General features: G+C 41.6%; 2 protein-coding genes across 4 annotated transcripts in view; one reads left to right on the forward strand and one right to left on the reverse strand.

The window, feature by feature from the left end:
* Window positions 1-19,277, reverse strand: part of RASA3 (RAS p21 protein activator 3) — a 266,580-nt gene that overhangs the window by 224,519 nt on the left and 22,784 nt on the right. The gene's annotated exons all lie outside the window — the stretch shown is intronic.
* CFAP97D2 (CFAP97 domain containing 2) lies at window positions 1,103-18,078 on the forward strand. 3 transcript variants are annotated; one of them, XM_073350689.2, is made up of 5 exons: window positions 1,103-1,291; window positions 6,424-6,504; window positions 8,769-8,887; window positions 14,261-14,453; window positions 17,607-18,078. In XM_073350689.2, exons 1-5 carry the CDS (start codon window positions 1,199-1,201, stop codon window positions 17,700-17,702), a joined length of 582 nt encoding a protein of 193 aa, XP_073206790.1. In that variant the 5' UTR covers window positions 1,103-1,198; the 3' UTR covers window positions 17,703-18,078. The 3 variants fall into 3 exon arrangements, with proteins under 3 accessions (XP_073206790.1, XP_073206801.1, XP_073206795.1); XM_073350700.2 differs by lacking the exon at window positions 14,261-14,453 and having other exon boundaries at window positions 17,607-17,700; XM_073350694.2 differs by lacking the exons at window positions 14,261-14,453; window positions 17,607-18,078 and adding an exon at window positions 10,632-10,668.

Below are 19,277 nucleotides of genomic sequence, written 5' to 3' on the forward strand. Positions count from 1 at the left end.
CTGTGTTTTGAATCTGACTACCCTGTGAAGTATTTTCCATCCTGATTTTACAGAGGTGATTTTTACCTTTCTTTAAAAAAAAAAAATCCTTCTTTTAAGAACCTGACTGATTTTTCCAAGATCCAGGGGTTTGGGTCTTTGATGATTTTGTAACCAATTGGTTAGGATATTATTCTCAAGCCTCCCCAGGAAAGCAGGGGTGTAGGGCTTGGGGGGAAGACGTCTCCAAGTGGTCTCTTTCCCTGTTGTTTGTTTAAAACACTTGGTGGTGGCAGCATACGGTTCAAGGACAAGGCAAAGTTTGTACCTTGGGGAAGTTTTTAACCTAAGCTGGTAAGAATAAGCTTAGGGGGTCTTTCATGCGGGTCCCCACATCTGTACCCTAGAGTTCAGAGTGGGGAAGGAACCCTGACAGCTACTGTTTCTGTTTGTTGGGGCATCATTTCATACAGCTTTTTCTAAAGGAGAAAAAAACCCCTTCTGATCTAAAATAAAATTAATTGAAATATAAAAGCCAAGTTAGATGGTAAATGGTCAAGTTAAACAAGACACAGATCTGTTAACAACTGGTTTGTGCAAACTCCTGCAAGCTTCCTCTAGTTCACCAGTGATCAGATGGTATTACGACAAACTAAGGTTACTGGGCTATTATCAAATCAAAGCGTGTTGGTATTAATGTATATTTAATGTGGCTTTAAAAAAAAGGTAGATACTTAGCAGCGAAGAAATATTTTAACACGCTCATGCAGTTCTAAAGACTGCATCCCACCATATGTGGTGATGCATACCTTTAAACTGTAAGCTTGACAAATGTTAACTGTTATACAGACTCTTCTACATCTGTGGTGCTACATAAAGTATTAATAATAGCATACTGAGACACTGTCTTTCCTTAATCACTGCAGAGCTAAGCATGACCAGTGAAGTATAATTGCTAAGCTGTTTAATATATTGAGATAATACCCTTTGGAATCTTTTGCTAAGATGTTCAGCTCTTATTTACTATGCTCTAAAAACATATTGTTTAAAATGCTACCACTGACTATTCAATTTTTTCTTAGCAGTGATACCATGACAACCACCACATGACCTGCAACAAACATACCCAGTCTCCAGGGCTTTGCTTAAGAAGGCTCAGAGTGATATCACTCATTCTTTAGAACAGCATCAGTTATAGAGACGCTTTGTATTATTTAAGATGCATAGAGCCTACCAGCCAAGTTTACCTTGTGGCAACAAATATCTTCAGCAAAAATGGGACAAAACAAACTATGAAGAGCACAAGAAAAGGGTAGGTACAACTCTGTAGTACAGTGAGTAAATTTATTTCAGTGAGTAAATAGGCAAGTCAGATTTGTTAGTGCAAATGCTTATGTATTCTTTAACATTAGTCTGAAAGTATTCCTTAGAGATCAGGGTTGACCTACCATATAAAAAGAAAGTTTTTTTTAATAATAGCGTGCATTGTATGCAGGTTGCTAATGGGTTGCCACCAATTTAAAGTATGATAATGATGTCCACAGAATTTAAAGACAGAAAAAATCTGGTCAATCATGCAGTCCCTCTCAGTGGCAATGTGGGATTGTTCCCTTCAGGCCTTTCCACAGTGCTTTGTATAGTCCAAGTGTTAGATCATATTAAAGAAGTTCTGTATTAAAATCACAAATGAGTTTGATTCCCCATACTTTAAATTCCAGGGTATTACTAATTAAGAGGTCTCTTGGTTTTTGGTACTGTTTCTCTCCCTCTGTGTGTGAAGCTTGCAAGCTGCTAATTGCGTTAGTACATTCTAAGACAGAGTCTGTTCTCAAAGCAATTCACACAGAGAGAGACTCAAAGCAATACTCTGTAACAACAGAAACAGCACCCAGAGACTCCCTGCCCTTTTGTTGTATTAACAATTGTAAATAAAATAGACATAGAGGATGTATGTGGATGGATGCTTGGTGTGGATAATAACTGAATGATTAGGGAGGTGCCAGCCTAAGAATCCAGTGTCCATTGGCTGAAGAAGGCGTCAAGTGGAAATAACCAGAGGACCCCACCCGGAGGGCAGACTGGAATCCACCCAACAGCCTCAAGAATGGCAGAACCAAAGAACAAGATAACATCTAGCAGCATGGAGCCATCAGGAATGTGCTATCTGCTGATTGATTCAGCAACAGCATGATGAAGCAATTCCCATAGACTGGCATAGGAAGAAATTCCTATAAAATAGACGCTAGAAAGTGAGAACTTTGGGGTCTGATTTTGCAAACCAACTTCCAGGAGCATCAGACAAGGCCCTGCTCCCTCCTCATGTCCAGGCCACCTGGCCAGTGGCTTGGCATGAGCAACTCTAAGGCTGGTAACTATGATAACAACCTTGCAGAACCTGTGTGTGTGAGAGAATGAATGTGTGAATAAATATGAGATTGAATGGAATGTTATAGCTATAACTAACTGCTTACTATGATTATTTCTGTATTCACAATAAATGTGGTATTTTGCCTTTTTCCCTTTAATAAGATCCTGCTGGTTTTTATTTTATTGTATAACACAAGTCTGAATAACTCCTGTGAGAAGGATTAAACTGCATTGCTTCCTTAAGAAGATATCACAGTGTAATTGACCTTACTGTAAGGAAATATTTCTTCATTATGTACAGATAGGGTGACCAGATGTCCCAATTTTATAGGGACAGTCCCGATTTTGGGGTCTTTTTCTTATAGAGGCTCCTATTACCCCCCACCCCAGGTCCCGATTTCTCACATTTGCTGTCTAATCACCCTATTTTCATATATGGTCAGTTTCATATGCTGTTACCATATAAAATACACCCTTCTTTCCATGTTCTGTTCCACTGGTTTGACTAATGGGTGGAGAGAATTTAAAAATGAAATATAAAATCAAGCATTTTGTCTCTAACCAAAATGGCAAGATCAAAAGTTTTAAAAATTTTTTTTTTTTTTAAATTAACCTCCGACATGTCATGCCATTGTATATGACTAGGGCTATTTACAAGTGGTCTGATGCTGGAGGGCTGACATAGTGTACATCCATTGTGGACATGCAGCTACCCCTTAGAAAGTAGGGCACTTCATATTCATCCCAAGGAATTCAAACCTTAAAACTAGAGCTCGTCGGGAAATGGATTTTCTGTCCCGTGAAAAATTTTGGGATGTTTAAAAAAAAAAAAAGGCCCAAATCATGAATGAAAGCCAAAATTTCTAAATTTTTTGCTAAGTGAAAATTTAAAAATGGACCAATCAAAGCATTTTATTTTGATAAACTGAAAATGTTTCGTTTCCATTTTGACCATTTTTCAATTTATTTTTTTATGTAAAATAAAATATAAATGTTGAAACAAAAAGTCATTTCAAAATGAAAAATCAAAACTTTCTATTCCAAAACCCTTCAAAACAGGATGATATTAAAATATTTCACACACAAAAAATGGTTTAGTTGAAATGGCATTTTTGATGGAAAATTGTTTTGACAAAAAAATTTAGCCCTGCTATCCAATAATAAACTGCCTTTTAATTGAGATCCAATCCTGTTATGCTAAGCACTCTCCACTCCCACGGAAATCAATGACCGTTGAGGGCACCCAGCATCTTGCAGGATCAGGCCTTCTATTAGAATCTGCAACAAAAGGAAGCCGAACATATTACCAGCACTTAGGCAGCTTGAGTAAATAGATATTGTGTAATTTCAGCTCCAAACATCATTGCAATGAATCTAATGAATGGACTATTGCCTTTTTATATAGTCTTGAGATTGACCTGATAGTTTATCGAGGTTTTCATCAATTCTGAAGTCATCAGGGAGTCAGGCTTTTGTCCCTGACTCAAAGCTCTGTGCTGTGCTATGCTACATTTGGAGCTTTGGAAGGCTACATGTGGACTCCAGGCAACGCTTTATGGAATGTACTTTTCTGTGCTGTTACCATATGAATTGCACTTACTTGACAACCCCTTTTGCTTAGTGTGTAAATGTTCTACACTTATTTACACATCACATGGGTAAGCAACTCTTGAAAGGCAGAGTCAATCAAAGAGGGCATAGTTCAAATAATTATTCATATTATATACACACATACTCTATTTTTATATTTATATATAACATATTAATGAGCTGAGCAGTGTTTATCCCATACTATTAACTAAAGCAACAAAATCATGCATCCCATTAATGTAGTCTCACCTCCACAGGGTTCCTCTGAGTCTCAGAGTGGTCTCTCTCTCTCTCTCTCTCTTTCTTCCCCTGCTCCTCAGTTTTCACCTCCAGACACTCCTTGACCCAAGACTATTCATATGACCTACCATTTGCAGTGATCTTCCTGTCAGACCTGACCTGAATATTCATGTGACGTGTTGGGGGATGGAGATTTTAACTGTGCCACTGAATCTAGTGCAGTACAAACTCTATTCGGTGATTATATCAGTAGTTTTGCATTGGAGGATACATATTAAGGCATTGCTATAACAGTGAGGTCATGGAAATTCCCTGAACACAAGAAGCCCCCTGCAGGAGTTGCATGGCTCCCCACACCCAGATCCATACCTCCTCAGGAGGCCCTAAGTCAGGGACATTTCCAGGGTACACTGGGGTTAGGGGAGGGAGTAGCTGAGGGTATGTCTACACTACGGAATAAGGTCGAATTTATAGAAGTCGGTTTTTTAGAAATCGGTTTTATATATTTGAGTGTGTGTCCCCCCCCAGAAAATGCTCTAAGTGCATTAACTCGGCGGAGTGCTTCCACAGTACCGAGGCTAGCGTCGACTTCCGGAGTGTTGCACCGTGGGTAGCTATCCCACAGTTCCCGCAGTCTCCGCTGCCCATTGGAATTCTGGGTTGAGATCCCAATGCCTAATGGGGATAAAACATTGTCGCGGGTGGTTCTGGGTACATATCGTCAGGACCCCCTTCCCTCCCTCCCTCTCTCCGTGAAAGGAAGGGCAGACAATTGTTTTGCACCTTTTTTCCTGAATTACCTGTGCAGACGCCATACCACGGCAAGCATGGAGCCTGCTCAGGTAACCGTCACCATATGTCTCCTGGGTGCTGGCAGACGTGGTATGGCATTGCTACACAGTAGCAGCAACCCATTGCCTTTTGGAAGCAGACGGTGCAATACGACTGGTAGCCGTCCTCGTCGTGTCCGAGGTGCTCCTGGCCACGTCGGCTGGGAGCGCCTGGGCAGACATGGGCGCAGGGACTAAATTTGGAGTGACTTGACCAGGTCATTCTCTTTAGTCCTGCAGTCAGTCCTATTGAACCGTCTTATGGTGAGCAGGCAGGCGATACGGATTGCTAGCAGTGGTACTGTACCATCTTCTGCCGAGCAGCCATGAGATGTGGATGGCATGCAGTCCTTCTGCACCGTCTGCTGCCAGCCAAAGATGTAAAAGATAGATGGAGTGGATCAAAACAAGAAATAGACCAGACTTGTTTTGTACTCATTTGCTTCCCCCCCTCCCCTGTCTAGGGGACTCATTCCTCTAGGTCACACTGCAGTCACTCACAGAGAAGGTGCAGCGAGGTAAATCTAGCCATGTATCAATCAGAGGCCAGGCTAACCTCCTTGTTCCAATAAGAACAATAACTTAGGTGCACCATTTCTTATTGGAACCCTCTGTGAAGTCCTGCCTGAAATACTCCTTGATGTAAAGCCACCCCCTTTGTTGATTTTAGCTCCCTGAAGCCAACCCTGTAAGCCGTGTCCTCAGTCGCCCCTCCCTGCGTCAGAGCAATGGCAAACAATCGTGCATCTGAGTTGAGAGTGCTGTCCAGAGTGGTCACAATGGAGCACTCTGGGATATCTCCCGGAGGCCAATACCGTCGAATTGTGTCCACAGTACCCCAAATTCGAGCCAGCAAGGCCGATTTAAGCGCTAATCCACTTGTCAGGGGTGGAGTAAGGAAATCGATTTTAAGAGCCCTTTAAGTCGAAATAAAGGGCTTCATCATGTGGACGGGTGCAGGTTTACATCGATTTAATGCTGCTAAATTCGACCTAAAGTCCTAGTGTAGACCAGGGCTAAGTCATTCTTACATTCCAGCGATTCTGCATCCCTGCAACAGTCCAAAGCAACTATTGCTTCAGGGACATATGTTAGGAAGCCTGTGCCTGGGGCCAGACTAGACCTCAGAACTCCTGGGTAAAGGAGGCATAAGCAGTCCTGGCACCAGTATGTATTTTTTCTTTTCTCTGGGAGGAAAGGTTTGAGTTTTATTGGTGATGGAAAACAATTGTCCCTTGTATCTTCATTTCCCACTACCTCCCTGGGGAGGCTTGGCATTGCTGACATTATGAATGTGTCAGCTATGATATTACTGCTAACAATACAGTGGACAAACAATTTAAACATTTCCCAAAACAGTTTATGAGGATTTGATTTTCAAGAAAAATGGATAATGATGATTTTTGTTCTGCTGCAGATCCAGACAGCCAAACCTGTAGTGGACACCACTACTCCTCTAACGTATGGCCATCTTCACTTGAAGTTAAAGAAGCTAAAGGTATCTTTTTGGTTATGTCACTTAATTAAGTAGGTTAGCATTGAATAGGATTGCATATGCCAGTGCCCACCATAGTGTTCCCCCCACTTCACCCCCAACAAAGTAAGACAGGCAGATCAACAGGGGTATAAGAAGATTAAATGGTCAAAGTTTTAGTTTCATTTCCAGACAGTGCTCTGCCTGACTGGGCCAGTGGATATTGCCCTCCCAGTCCCACATCAAATAAACTGACTTGATGCATCAAATTCCATCTAATTGCCAGGTCCAGATCCTGCCTAAAATCTGTTCCTGCCCATCAAAAAAAAAAAAAAAATCTACAGTAACTGAAACAATAATAACCAGAATGTTATCACAGGGCAATCTTATGACATGTTGGCATACTCAAAACATGAGAAATGTAACAAGGGATAGTTTTTATTGGTAATTTTCATTCAAAATCTTTATCCCTCTATGATTAAAATGGCAAGTGTTTGTTTATAAAAAGAAAATGACAATGGAAAAATGAACTCTATTCTCCTAGAATAATGGTCTCTGTCCACTTTAAAAAAAAACCTATATACAGTCTCCCTCAGGCAAAGGGAGTGTTGCCTGAGTAAGGACTTCAGGATTTGGCCTCTTTAAAATGTTTATCATCTCATCCTATTTTATAGCAACCCCCAGAGAGCTTGAAACTATTTTGCTATCAAAACAATTAATTTCTCCCCTAAGAAGAGAATATCCTATTTATATACTATTGTAGGATTTGGCATCTGTGCTGGTTGTTGCCGCTCCCCCCCCCCCACCCCCTTTCTTTACTGTAAAAGAGCAACAAAGAATTTCCTTTGGGAAAAATCATATATATGTATGGAGTTTGCCGATGCATATTTAAAAAAAAAAGTCAGATCTGAAGCTGCCAATCTTGGGTATGTCCCTTTATGCTACTGGAACCCTGACACTTTTGGGTGGCATTAAGTCCCCCATCCAGCTGTAACATGATTCTTTTAGAGGTGCTATGTAAATACAGAGAGACTCTCTCTAATGTTGCCAGTAAGTTTATCTTCCTGTAACCACATTCTTTTCTCCTTTGTAGTCACTATCCCTCTGGGTTTTTAAGAGCCTGGTGGGATTACTTAACAGCACCATTTTTAGGTACATCCATAATACAATTTGAGCTACATCTGACCTGTTTTGGTTATAAAGCCAAGCAAACAAAAAAGATGAATTAAGAGCCCCGCCAGTAGTTCACTACAGTAACATTAGCTATTGAGGGTTATCAAAGCAGCATGTGCCAATATTTCATATTTATCTTATTTAGGCCATGCAAGCCTTAAGAATGCTAGAAATAAACAGCAAAAGAGGCAAGGGGAGGGGGCGAATCAGTAGGCACAAAATATGTTTTTCAATTACACTCGGGGAGGAGAGGCACTTGGAAGCAAGTTGTTTTAAGTTTTCATTCTGAAGGTAATGGTGGAATTATTACTCTGCCTATTATTCTCTGGTTCCTTTCAAACCACCCCTGCTAGACATGGCATCCTTGGGGCACAGAAACATACTTCTGAAGAGCACTTCTTAGGGGGAGCAGGGAGGGGAGGGGCTTTTGGAATGGATTAGATTTCAGCAGAGGGCAGCTGTTCACAAACATTTCTCACAGGTCTGGCTAGCTCCAGGCTCACTACAAGGTCTTCCCATCCCATCTCGTTCTTCTATTTAGGTTTTTACATTGCTCCCATCACCATGGTATCTTTTCACATTACACAAATGAATCTCTATGTTGTACTGGGTTTACTGATATCATTAATATACTCCATGTTTAGATCTTAAAACTAATTTTAAAAAATGACTTAAAACTAGCTAAATGTGCACATAACTAGTCTATGCAGCTACATGTTTCTATCATCGTTACCCTCATCCTCCTGCTGCAGCTCCTTCCATTTGCCTATTAAACCCACTTGTTGCTTCCCACCTTCAATCAGATTGTAACCCCTGCCATCCCTGTCCCTGGACCTGATCCAAAGCCCACTGAAGTCAGGGGAAAGTGGTGCTTACTGCTGAGGGTCCCTCAAAAGCACTGTTTGCTACTTAAACCCTAACTTATGTGGATCTTATGTGGTGAAGAGGTTCTTCTGCAGGACCTCTGTACTGGGGGTGAATTTTTACCCTACCAGTTTTTGTCTCAGTCTGTGTGTGGAACCAGAGTTGGAGCCTCTTGTTAAGTATCCACAGCACTCTGCCGCTGTTTTGATTGGACCATAACAAATATTTCTCTGCCTCTTTTGTGCATGAAGCTTGAGAAGGAACGGCTTTCAGTCATTGAAAGAGACAATCATTTGCTGCTGGAGAAGATATCCTGCATCATGAGGACGAAAGGGCGAATTGATAACAAAAATTACTGTCAGGCCAAAAGGTAACATCAGCAGTAGAACTTGTATAGGGTTATCAAGTTACTGTGACAGAGATAAACATAGCAATGGATAATCTGCTCAGCAAGGACATGTATTTAAAGGAGGCCTCAGGAGTGCTAATATTTTAGATATTCATTGTTCTGCCCTGTTATGGGGATTCCAACTCCTTCGAGGTTCATCCTTCTAGTCTCTGTAGAAAAACAGATACCAGCTTCTGGATTAATTTCTTCAGTTTAATAACTGAGGGATAGAGACAGTGATTGTTGACCTAGTTTAGAGGAAATAGATGAAACAAACATATTATCATGTCCCAACTAATCTGTTGTTGCTGACTGAGTTACTGCCACTTGCTTTGCCAGTCATTCCCACAGACATCACTGGAAAGACGTAGGTCCAAAGCATGGAAATGAAATAAGAACAACAAAGTGAACAGTGTACAGTAACCATATTGAGTAAGTAAATCAGGACTTTAGTCATTGCTCAAGGGAGAATGAGTAAGCACTCTCAGACAATTCTCACAGGAGAGTAGTTGTTTGTACCATTTTAACTCCAAGAGAATGTCATACTCAACAGAGTACAGCAGAACAATGCATGATCACTAGTAAGAAGAGAATTAAGAAGTGAAGCGAGGACACCAGAATCTGCCATGGGAATGTTTGGTGCAAGTCAAGTGTCATTTGTTAACCTTCATGATTCATTTACAGACAGACTGGTTGATGAGGGAATGATAGCTCATCAGGCCCCAACATGTCTCTAGACAGAACGGTGCAGTTCAGTAGTTCAGGTAATCCAGGTGGAGTCCAGAACAGCAATTGCTGTGTAACAGGGAATTTCCAACTTCAGCATGGTCCCATTAGATATTAAAAATATATGAGGAATACTTTGAAACACCATTGAAACTGAGCTAATGGATGTACAGATTCTCATGAGCATTATATTATTTTACACACACACACCCCCGCATTTACTGGAGATTAACCTTTATTGCTGCTGTGTAGCATACATATCATTGTAGCTCCCTTGACATCATAGAATCATAGAACTGGAAGGGACTTTGAGAGGTCATCTAGTCCAGTCCCCTGCACTCGTGGCAGGACTAATTATCTAGACCAGTGGTTCTCAAAGCCACTCTTGTTCAGGGAAAGCCCCTGGAGTGCCAGACCGGTTTGTTTAACCTGCCGCGTCCGGAGGTTCGGCCGATCGCGGCTCCCACTGGCTGCGGTTCGCCACTCCAGGCCAATGCGGGCTGCGGAAAGGGCGCCCAGCATGCCCCTTGGCCCACACCGCTTCCCGCACTGGCCTGGAGCAGTGAACCACGGCCAGTGGGAGCCGCGATCAGCCAAACTGCAGATGCGGCAGGTAAACAAACCAGCCCGGCCCGCAGGGGCTTTCCCTGAACAAGCGGCGGACCGGCTTTGAGAACCACTGATCTAGACCATTCCTGACTGTTTGTCTAACCTGCTCTTAAAGATCTCCAATGATGGAGATTCCAAAACCTCCCTAGGCAATTTATTCCAGTTCTTAACAACCCTGACAGTTAGGAAGTTTTTCCTAATGTCCAACCTAAACCTCCCTTGGTGCAATTTAAGACCATTTCTTCTTGTCCTATCCTCAGAGGTTAAGAAAAGCAATTTTTCTTCCTCCTCCTTGTAACAACCTTTTATATATTAGAAAATTGTTATGTCCCCTCTCAGTCTTCTCTTTTCCAGACTAAACAAACCCAATTTTTTCAATCTTCCCTCACAGGTCATGTTTTCTAGACCTTTAATCATTTTTGTTGCTCTTCTCCGGACTCTCTCCATTTTGTCCACATCCTTCCTGAAATGTGGAGCCCAGAACTGGACACAGTACTCCAGTTGAGGCCTAATCAGAGTGGAGAACAGTGGAAGAATTACTTCTCATGTCTTGCTTACAACACTCCTGCTAATACATCCCTGAATGAGGTTCGCTTTTTTTGCAACAGTGTTACGCTGTTGACTCATATTTAGCTTGGAGTCCACTCTGACCTCCAGATCCCTTTCCGCACTACTCCTTCCTAGGCAGTGATTTACCATTCTGTATGGGTGCAACTGATTGTTCCTTCCTAAATATAATACTTTGCATTTGTCCTTATTAAATTTCATCCTATTAACGTCAGACCATTTCTCCACTTTGTCCAGATCATTTTGAATTTTAATGTTATTCTCCAAAGCACTTGCAACCTCTCCCAGCTTGGTATTGTCCACAAACTTTACAAGTGCACTCTCTATGCCACTATCTAAATCATTGATGAAGATATTGAACAGAACCGAATGTCATTTAACTCTGGCACTAACCAGTCATGAAATATTTGTGAAGAACTTTTGACCAGACACTTCTCTGAACCTTCTCTCAAAACCAGTTGATCTGGTTAATATCTGAAATTTGGGTGAGACATTTTCCTTCAACAATTGGAAAACAGAGGACTAACGCCAGATGCCTAAAATGATTGTTTATTAACATCTCAGCAGCCAGGCATGCCATCTCCCTCAACATAGCAACAAAAATAATTCAGGGCTGGAGGATTGGTTTTAGGACAAGATTAGGGCTGGCATCTTATAAAAAGTGCCAAGGAATCTTTAGTATCTACAGAGAACAGACAAAAAGAAAAGGAGTACTTGTGGCACCTTAGAGACTAACCAATTTATTTGAGCATGAGCTTTCGTGAGCTACAGCTCACTTCATCAGATGTTTACCGTGGAAACTGCAGCAGACTTTATATACACACAGAAATCATGAAACAATACCTCCTCCCACCCCACTGTCCTGCTGGTAATAGCTTATCTAAAGTGATCAACAGGTGGGCCATTTCCAGCACAAATCCAGGTTTTCTCACCCTCCACCCCCCCACACAAATTCACTCTCCTGCTGGTGCTAGCCCATCCAAAGTGACAACTCTTTACATAATCAAGTCGGGCTATTTCCTGCATAGATCAAGGTTTTCTCACATCCCCCCACCCCCATACACACACAAACTCACTCTCCTGCTGGTAATAGCTCATCTAAACTGACCATTCTCCAGGTTTAAATCCAAGTTAAACCAGAACATCTGGGGGGGGGGGGTTAGGAAAAAACAAGAGGAAACAGGCTACCTTGCATAATGACTTAGCCACTCCCAGTCTCTATTTAAGCCTAAATTAATAGTATCCAATTTGCAAATGAATTCCAATTCAGCAGTTTCTCGCTGGAGTCTGGATTTGAAGTTTTTTTGTTTTAAGATAGCGACCTTCATGTCTGTGATTGCATGACCAGAGAGATTGAAGTGTTCTCCGACTGGTTTATGAATGTCACGGCTAACCTGGTGGCTGAACTTTGTGACTTTGTCCTTACCCATAACTATTTCACATTTGGGGACAATGTATACCTTCAGATCAGCGGCACTGCTATGGGTACCCGCATGGCCCCACAGTATGCCAACATTTTTATGGCTGATTTAGAACAACGCTTCCTCAGCTCTCGTCCCCTAAAGCCCCTACTCTACTTGCGCTATATTGATGACATCTTCATCATCTGGACCCATGGAAAAGAAGCCCTTGAGGAATTCCACCATGATTTCAACAATTTCCATCCCACCACCAACCTCAGCCTGGTCCAGTCCACACAAGAGATCCACTTCCTGGACACTACAGTGCTAATAAACAATGGCCACATAAACACCACCCTATACCGTAAACCTACTGACCGCTATTCCTACCTGCATGCCTCCAGCTTTCACCCTGACCACACCACACGATCCATCGTCTACAGCCAAGCTCTGCGATACAACCGCATTTGCTCCAACCCCTCAGACAGAGACAAACACCTACAAGATCTCTGTCAAGCTTTCTTACAACTACAATACCCACCTGCAGAAGTAAAGAAACAGATTGATAGAGCCAGAAGAGTTCCCAGAAGTTACCTACTACAGGACAGGCCTAACAAAGAAAATAACAGAACGCCACTAGCCGTCACCTTCAGCCCCCAACTAAAACCCCTCCAACGCATTATTAAGGATCTACAACCTATCCTAAAGGATGACCCAACACTCTCACAAGTCTTGGGAGACAGGCCAGTCCTTGCCTACAGACAGCCCCGCAACCTGAAGCAAATACTCACCAACAACCACATACCACACAACAGAACCACTAACCCAGGAACTTATCCTTGCAACAAAGCCCGTTGCCAATTGTGCCCACATATCTATTCAGGGGACACCATCACAGGGCCTAATAACATCAGCCACACTATCAGAGGCTCGTTCACCTGCACATCCACCAATGTGATCTATGCCATCATGTGCCAGCAATGCCCCTCTGCCATGTACATTGGTCAAACTGGACAGTCTCTACGTAAAAGAATAAATGGACACAAATCAGATGTCAAGAATTATAACATTCATAAACCAGTCGGAGAACACTTCAATCTCTCTGGTCACGCAATCACAGACATGAAGGTCGCTATCTTAAAACAAAAAAACTTCAAATCCAGACTCCAGCGAGAAACTGCTGAATTGGAATTCATTTGCAAATTGGATACTATTAATTTAGGCTTAAATAGAGACTGGGAGTGGCTAAGTCATTATGCAAGGTAGCCTGTTTCCTCTTGTTTTTTCCTAACCCCCCCCCCCCCCAGATGTTCTGGTTTAACTTGGATTTAAACCTGGAGAATGGTCAGTTTAGATGAGCTATTACCAGCAGGAGAGTGAGTTTGTGTGTGTATGGGGGTGGGGGGATGTGAGAAAACCTTGATCTATGCAGGAAATAGCCCGACTTGATTATGTAAAGAGTTGTCACTTTGGATGGGCTAGCACCAGCAGGAGAGTGAATTTGTGTGGGGGGGTGGAGGGTGAGAAAACCTGGATTTGTGCTGGAAATGGCCCACCTGTTGATCACTTTAGATAAGCTATTACCAGCAGGACAGTGGGGTGGGAGGAGGTATTGTTTCATGATTTCTGTGTGTATATAAAGTCTGCTGCAGTTTCCACGGTAAACATCTGATGAAGTGAGCTGTAGCTCACGAAAGCTCATGCTCAAATAAATTGGTTAGTCTCTAAGGTGCCACAAGTACTCCTTTTCTTTTTGCGAATACAGACTAACACGGCTGTTCCTCTGAAAAGAGAACAGACAGAAGCTCAATTTTGAAGGTCTAATCTGAGAGGCAGAGTGTAAAACTTCTTCAAACAAAACGTATTTCCTTCAGAAGGTCACAGGGCTGAGTTGCGAAGGCTTATTAATAAGGAGAAGAAACTCCTCTTAGGAGAAGTATAATAGCTTCAGAGAATTTCTCTCTCACGTTCCAGCTTTGACCCACAAATTCTTCAAGCACGTTCGTAACTGGGCAGAAGCTTGATTTTCCTTCGTATGTGTTTCCCTCTCTAGTTTAAACAGGGAAAAGCGAGAGAAGGAACTACTGAGAGTGAGCCAAGAGAACCGGGCCATTCTGGATAGGATTACAAAGTGTGAGCCTCAGTATCAAGTTCAGAGGTGGCATGAAGACTGGCAAAGGGCGGAAAAATACATGGACAGCATTGCAAGATATCCTCGTGGGTGGTGTAAATTGCAGAATCGAAAGGTAACCTGGATTTCTGGGGGGGTGGTTTCTTAACTATTACAGATTTGACTTGTCCATTTTGTGTTTTGCTGCATATTTATTCTAGAGAGCACATCATTACAACTGGCAGGCAGCTACAGAATAAGTGATCTTATATTTATACAGTACTATTCACCAAAATGGATCCGAAAGGACTCTTCAAACTTCATTAAGTGACTGTAGAAATTACAGCATTTAGGAATTACTTAATACTCACCAACAACCACACCACACAACAGAACCACTAACCCAGGAACCTATCCTTGCAACAAAGCCCGTTGCCAACTGTGCCCACATATCTATTCAGGGGACACCATCACAGGGCCTAATAACATCAGCCACACTATCAGAGGCTCGTTCACCTGCACATCCACCAATGTGATATATGCCATCATGTGCCAGCAATGCCCCTCTGCCATGTACATTGGTCAAACTGGACAGTCTCTACGTAAAAGAATAAATGGACACAAATCAGATGTCAAGAATTATAACATTCATAAACCAGTCGGAGAACACTTCAATCTCTCTGGTCACGCAATTACAGACATGAAGGTCACTATCTTACAACAAAAAAACTTCAAATCCAGACTCCAGCGAGAAACTGCTGAATTGGAATTCATTTGCAAATTGGATACTATTAATTTAGGCTTAAATAGAGACTGGGAGTGGCTAAGTCATTATGCAAGGTAGCCTATTTCCCCTTGTTTTTTCCTACCCTCTCCCCCCCCCCCCCCCCAAGACGTTCTGGTTAAACTTGGATTTATGCTGGAAATGGCCCACCTTGATTATCATACACATTGTAAGGAGAGTGGTCAGTTTGGATGAGCTATTACCAGCAGCAGAGTGAGTTTGTGTGTGGTGGGGGGGGGGGTGTGAGAAGACCTGGATTTGTGCTGGAAATGGCCCACCTTGATTATCATACACATTGTAAGGAGAGTGGTCAGTTTGGATGAGCTATTACCAGCAGCAGAGTGAGTTTGTGTGTGGTGGGGGGGGGTGTGTGAGAAGACCTGGATTTGTGCTGGAAATGGCCCACCTTGATTTTCATACACATTGTAAAGAGAGTGGTCACTTTGGATGGGCTGTTACCAGCAGGAGAGTGAGTTTGTGTGGCGGGGGGGGGGGAGGGCGGAGGGTGAGAAAACCTGGATTTGTGATGGAAATGGCCCAACTTGATTATCATACACATTGTAAGGAGAGTGATCACTTTAGATAAGCTATTACCAGCAGGAGAGTGGGGTGGGAGAAGGTATTGTTTCATGGTCTCTGTGTATATAATGTCTTCTGCAGTTTCCACAGTATGCATCCGATGAAGTGAGCTGTAGCTCACGAAAGCTTATGCTCAAATAAATTGGTTAGTCTCTAAGGTGCCACAAAGTACTCCTTTTCTTTTTGCGAATACAGACTAACACGGCTGTTACTCTGAAATTTGTCCACCACTGAAATGCAACACCCTCTGAGGTGGAAAAAGGCACCAATTTAATAGTACCACTACAGAGATACCCAAATGCTACAACAAAATTTTTCAAAGGACTAAATATTGAAAGATTTTGAGGTTACAGAAATATATCATGGTTGACTTCTACAGAATATCTGCTGTTTAAAGTAGCCAGTATCTTATTTTCTTTGATAAAATGCACAGCTGTAAATCAGCAGCAAGAGGTATTAGACAGTTAGGTCTCTGCATTCAACATCATTGAGGCTTGGCTTATAGCTACTGAGTATGTATAAAAGGAGATTTTTAGGGGTTAACAACTCAGCCAAATCTGGGTGGATTTTCCTGGAACAGCAAAAGGCATATTTCTGGCCCCAGGACCATCCTTCTGCCAAGTTTCAAGTCTCTGCTGCACACCTATGGAATACTAGAACTCTTAAAAGAAAGAGGAGGAAAAATTGGTTAGAAAAAGGAAAAATTGGTTGTCGGGGGGGAGGCGGGGGAGGATCTTTTTCTCCAAGCCCTATTCTTGTAAATAGTTGTACCATTTTTGCTGAAACTTTCAAGAAATATTCAGCCTGAGGCAGAAAGCAAGCATGAAAAGTTTCAGCCCAAGAACTTTTTAAGTCTGTCAGAGTAATAATCAATTAAAAGAAGGGCTTGCAAAGGAAAGAGGTAAGCAACCTGAACTACTGTAAATATATATTACACACAAAATACTATGTTAAAAGCACATTATTAAGGTTCCTAACGTAGTCAAACACTCAAAAGTTAGGAAATGCCAGAATTAAGGTTGCCTCTACAACCTTAATTCACTCCTTTTGTGCATGTGTATTATGGTAGTCTTAATTATATGATCACACTTTTTTTCCCCACAGGACCACTCCCTCATTCAGTGCACAGAATGGATGGTGCTTACTAAATGAGCAACAATTCTGTACTGCATTTTATCTTCATTGTTCAACGTGTGGCCCCAAGCCTTATTAACTGCACACTATTCAAACCCTGATTTAAAGCCAGTGTTATTAATTTTCACTTGGGATTTTCTATGGCACTCATCACTACAGTAGTGACACTGAGTGTTTCACAAATGTTAATTTATCTTACTAACATTCTCATTAAGTGACTGGAGTATTATTATCCCCAATTTACAGAGGAGGAATGAAGGTACAGAGATTAAGATATAAAGTATCCCCTAATTTTGGGTATCCAATTTGAAATACCTATAACCTGATTTTTCAAAGTAAAGCTCCTTCTTTATGAAAAGTTACACTTGTTTTGGTCAGCCTTTCCTCTTTCCTCCGCCCTCTTTGACTGCTCACCTCTTTCTGGTGGAGCATACCAATGCCACCAAGAGGAGACAGAATTTTCCTCCCCTTCTATATCAGGGTCATCTTTACTGATTCCAGCAAATTCCCTCATTGCTGAGCTCTCTCAATCAACCTAGCCATTGGAGTACCTTAATGGAACTTGCTCCATTCCTGACAGCCAAAACAATTCTAAAGAGCAAAAGGATAAGTTCCCTTCCCTTGGTCCAGAGAAATATTTCAGCCCTTACCCCACCCAATGCTCTATCACACAGACTTTCCTGTGAGCAGTGCATGGCTGAGGGATCACTTTTAGAATAACCGCAAAACTCAAGATATTGAAATGTTCTTTATATTCGATATTTTTGTAATGATTTTTCACTTCTCTTTCAGGAACAAAAATTAAACAAGAAAGCATCAAAACAAGAGAGAGAGAAAAGAGATAAGCAACAGAATGATGAAGATGTGAAAAGCAAGACAGAGGAGTGAGAAAAAGGGGACATCCAAAGTGCAGAGGAAAAAGATCACTAGGAGAGAGAGACTGTTTTAGAAATGGTGTAATTCTAACTAGTCCCCTATCAATACAGTTCAAGCAATTTACAGAACTAATCATGAGATGGGGTATGTGGGAGAGGCAGCTGCAAGAGTTTATATAGATACTATCATTTTAAAGAAGTTACTGTAAGTGTAGGTATTAGGCATATGTCTTTATTAACATATATAAATTTATTTATAGTTGCCAGCAAACTATAACTCTGCATAATGTTTCATGAACGCAAATGAAGTGGGAGCAAAGCTGGGAAAATGAATTGACTTTATCACAGGTAATTAATTCAGCTGATTAAAACCAGCTTGTTAAAAATAATTATATTTCTCACATTAGCATCCATTGGAGATTCCCCAGTGAAGGCTGACTTAGATGACAGCAAATAGTTTAGAGCAGTGTTTTTTTTAAATGTGTTCATAGGCTGGATCCCCTCTTAATAGAGAGATGGCTGGGTGAACCACCTCCCTTCCTGTTCATGATCTCATGTCAGCTTTGTGTCAGCTACAGCAATTACATACATGGAGAAGTAATATCAATAGTACATTAAGTATTTTCCTAGTTTCTTTTCCTGGAATTTAGAAGCTGGAAACAGAGAGGAGAAACAACATTCTGTGATCAGCCAACCAATGCTTAATTTGTGCCGGGGCTTGACAGCGTTGAGCCCAGCACCTCTAAGCTTGGCAGTTCATAGCCCCAGCACCTCTGGGCTTGCGGCATCAGTTATGAAAGTAAAAAATTTGCTTGAGCCCCAGCACTTCTTTCATTACAAATTAAGCCCTGGAGCCAGCTCTCTCTGTGCCACCAGCAAGTGCTCTCCAGGCCACCACTAGTCCACAGCCTATAAGATGAGAACTCCTGGTCTAGAGGATGCATCCCCCTGCCTTTTTATTTTTAAATGTGATACTTCATGGAAAACACCTACTGAACCCACAAAATAGTCTAAGCATGCAAAGCCAGTCAAGTGAAACTTCACTCCTCTTGGAGAATATAAAATCTGAAGCCAAATAACAGGGTGTATTAAGAAGTATTGGCTTTTGTTTTGTTGGAAATAAGTTACAAACATGATTTAATGACTCATATGAATTGTCATTCATGGAGGCTGGCTAATTTTTTCAGAGACATTCTCCTAGTAATATTTTACAGGTCACAGAGACATTTTCCTTTCTCATTTGGAATGTTTCGAGCATTGATGAGAAGAAAACTTCAGTTTCTTAATTGTATAAATCCTCAGATATTTATCCTTATTGTAACAAAACTGTGGTACAGATTTCAGAGTAACAGCCGTGTTAGTCTCTATTCGCAAAAAGAAAAGGAGTACTTGTGGCACCGTAGAGATTGACCAATTTATTTGAGCATAAGCTTTCGTGAGCTACAGTTCACTTCATCGGATGCATACTGTGGAAACTGCAGAAGACATTATATACACAGAGACCATGAAACAATACCTTCTCCCACCCCACTCTCCTGCTGGTAATAGCTTATCTAAAGTGATCACTCTCCTTACAATGTGTATGATA

This window comes from Lepidochelys kempii, chromosome 1 (genome assembly GCF_965140285.1).
Source record: "Lepidochelys kempii isolate rLepKem1 chromosome 1, rLepKem1.hap1, whole genome shotgun sequence".
NCBI lineage: Eukaryota > Metazoa > Chordata > Testudines > Cheloniidae > Lepidochelys > Lepidochelys kempii.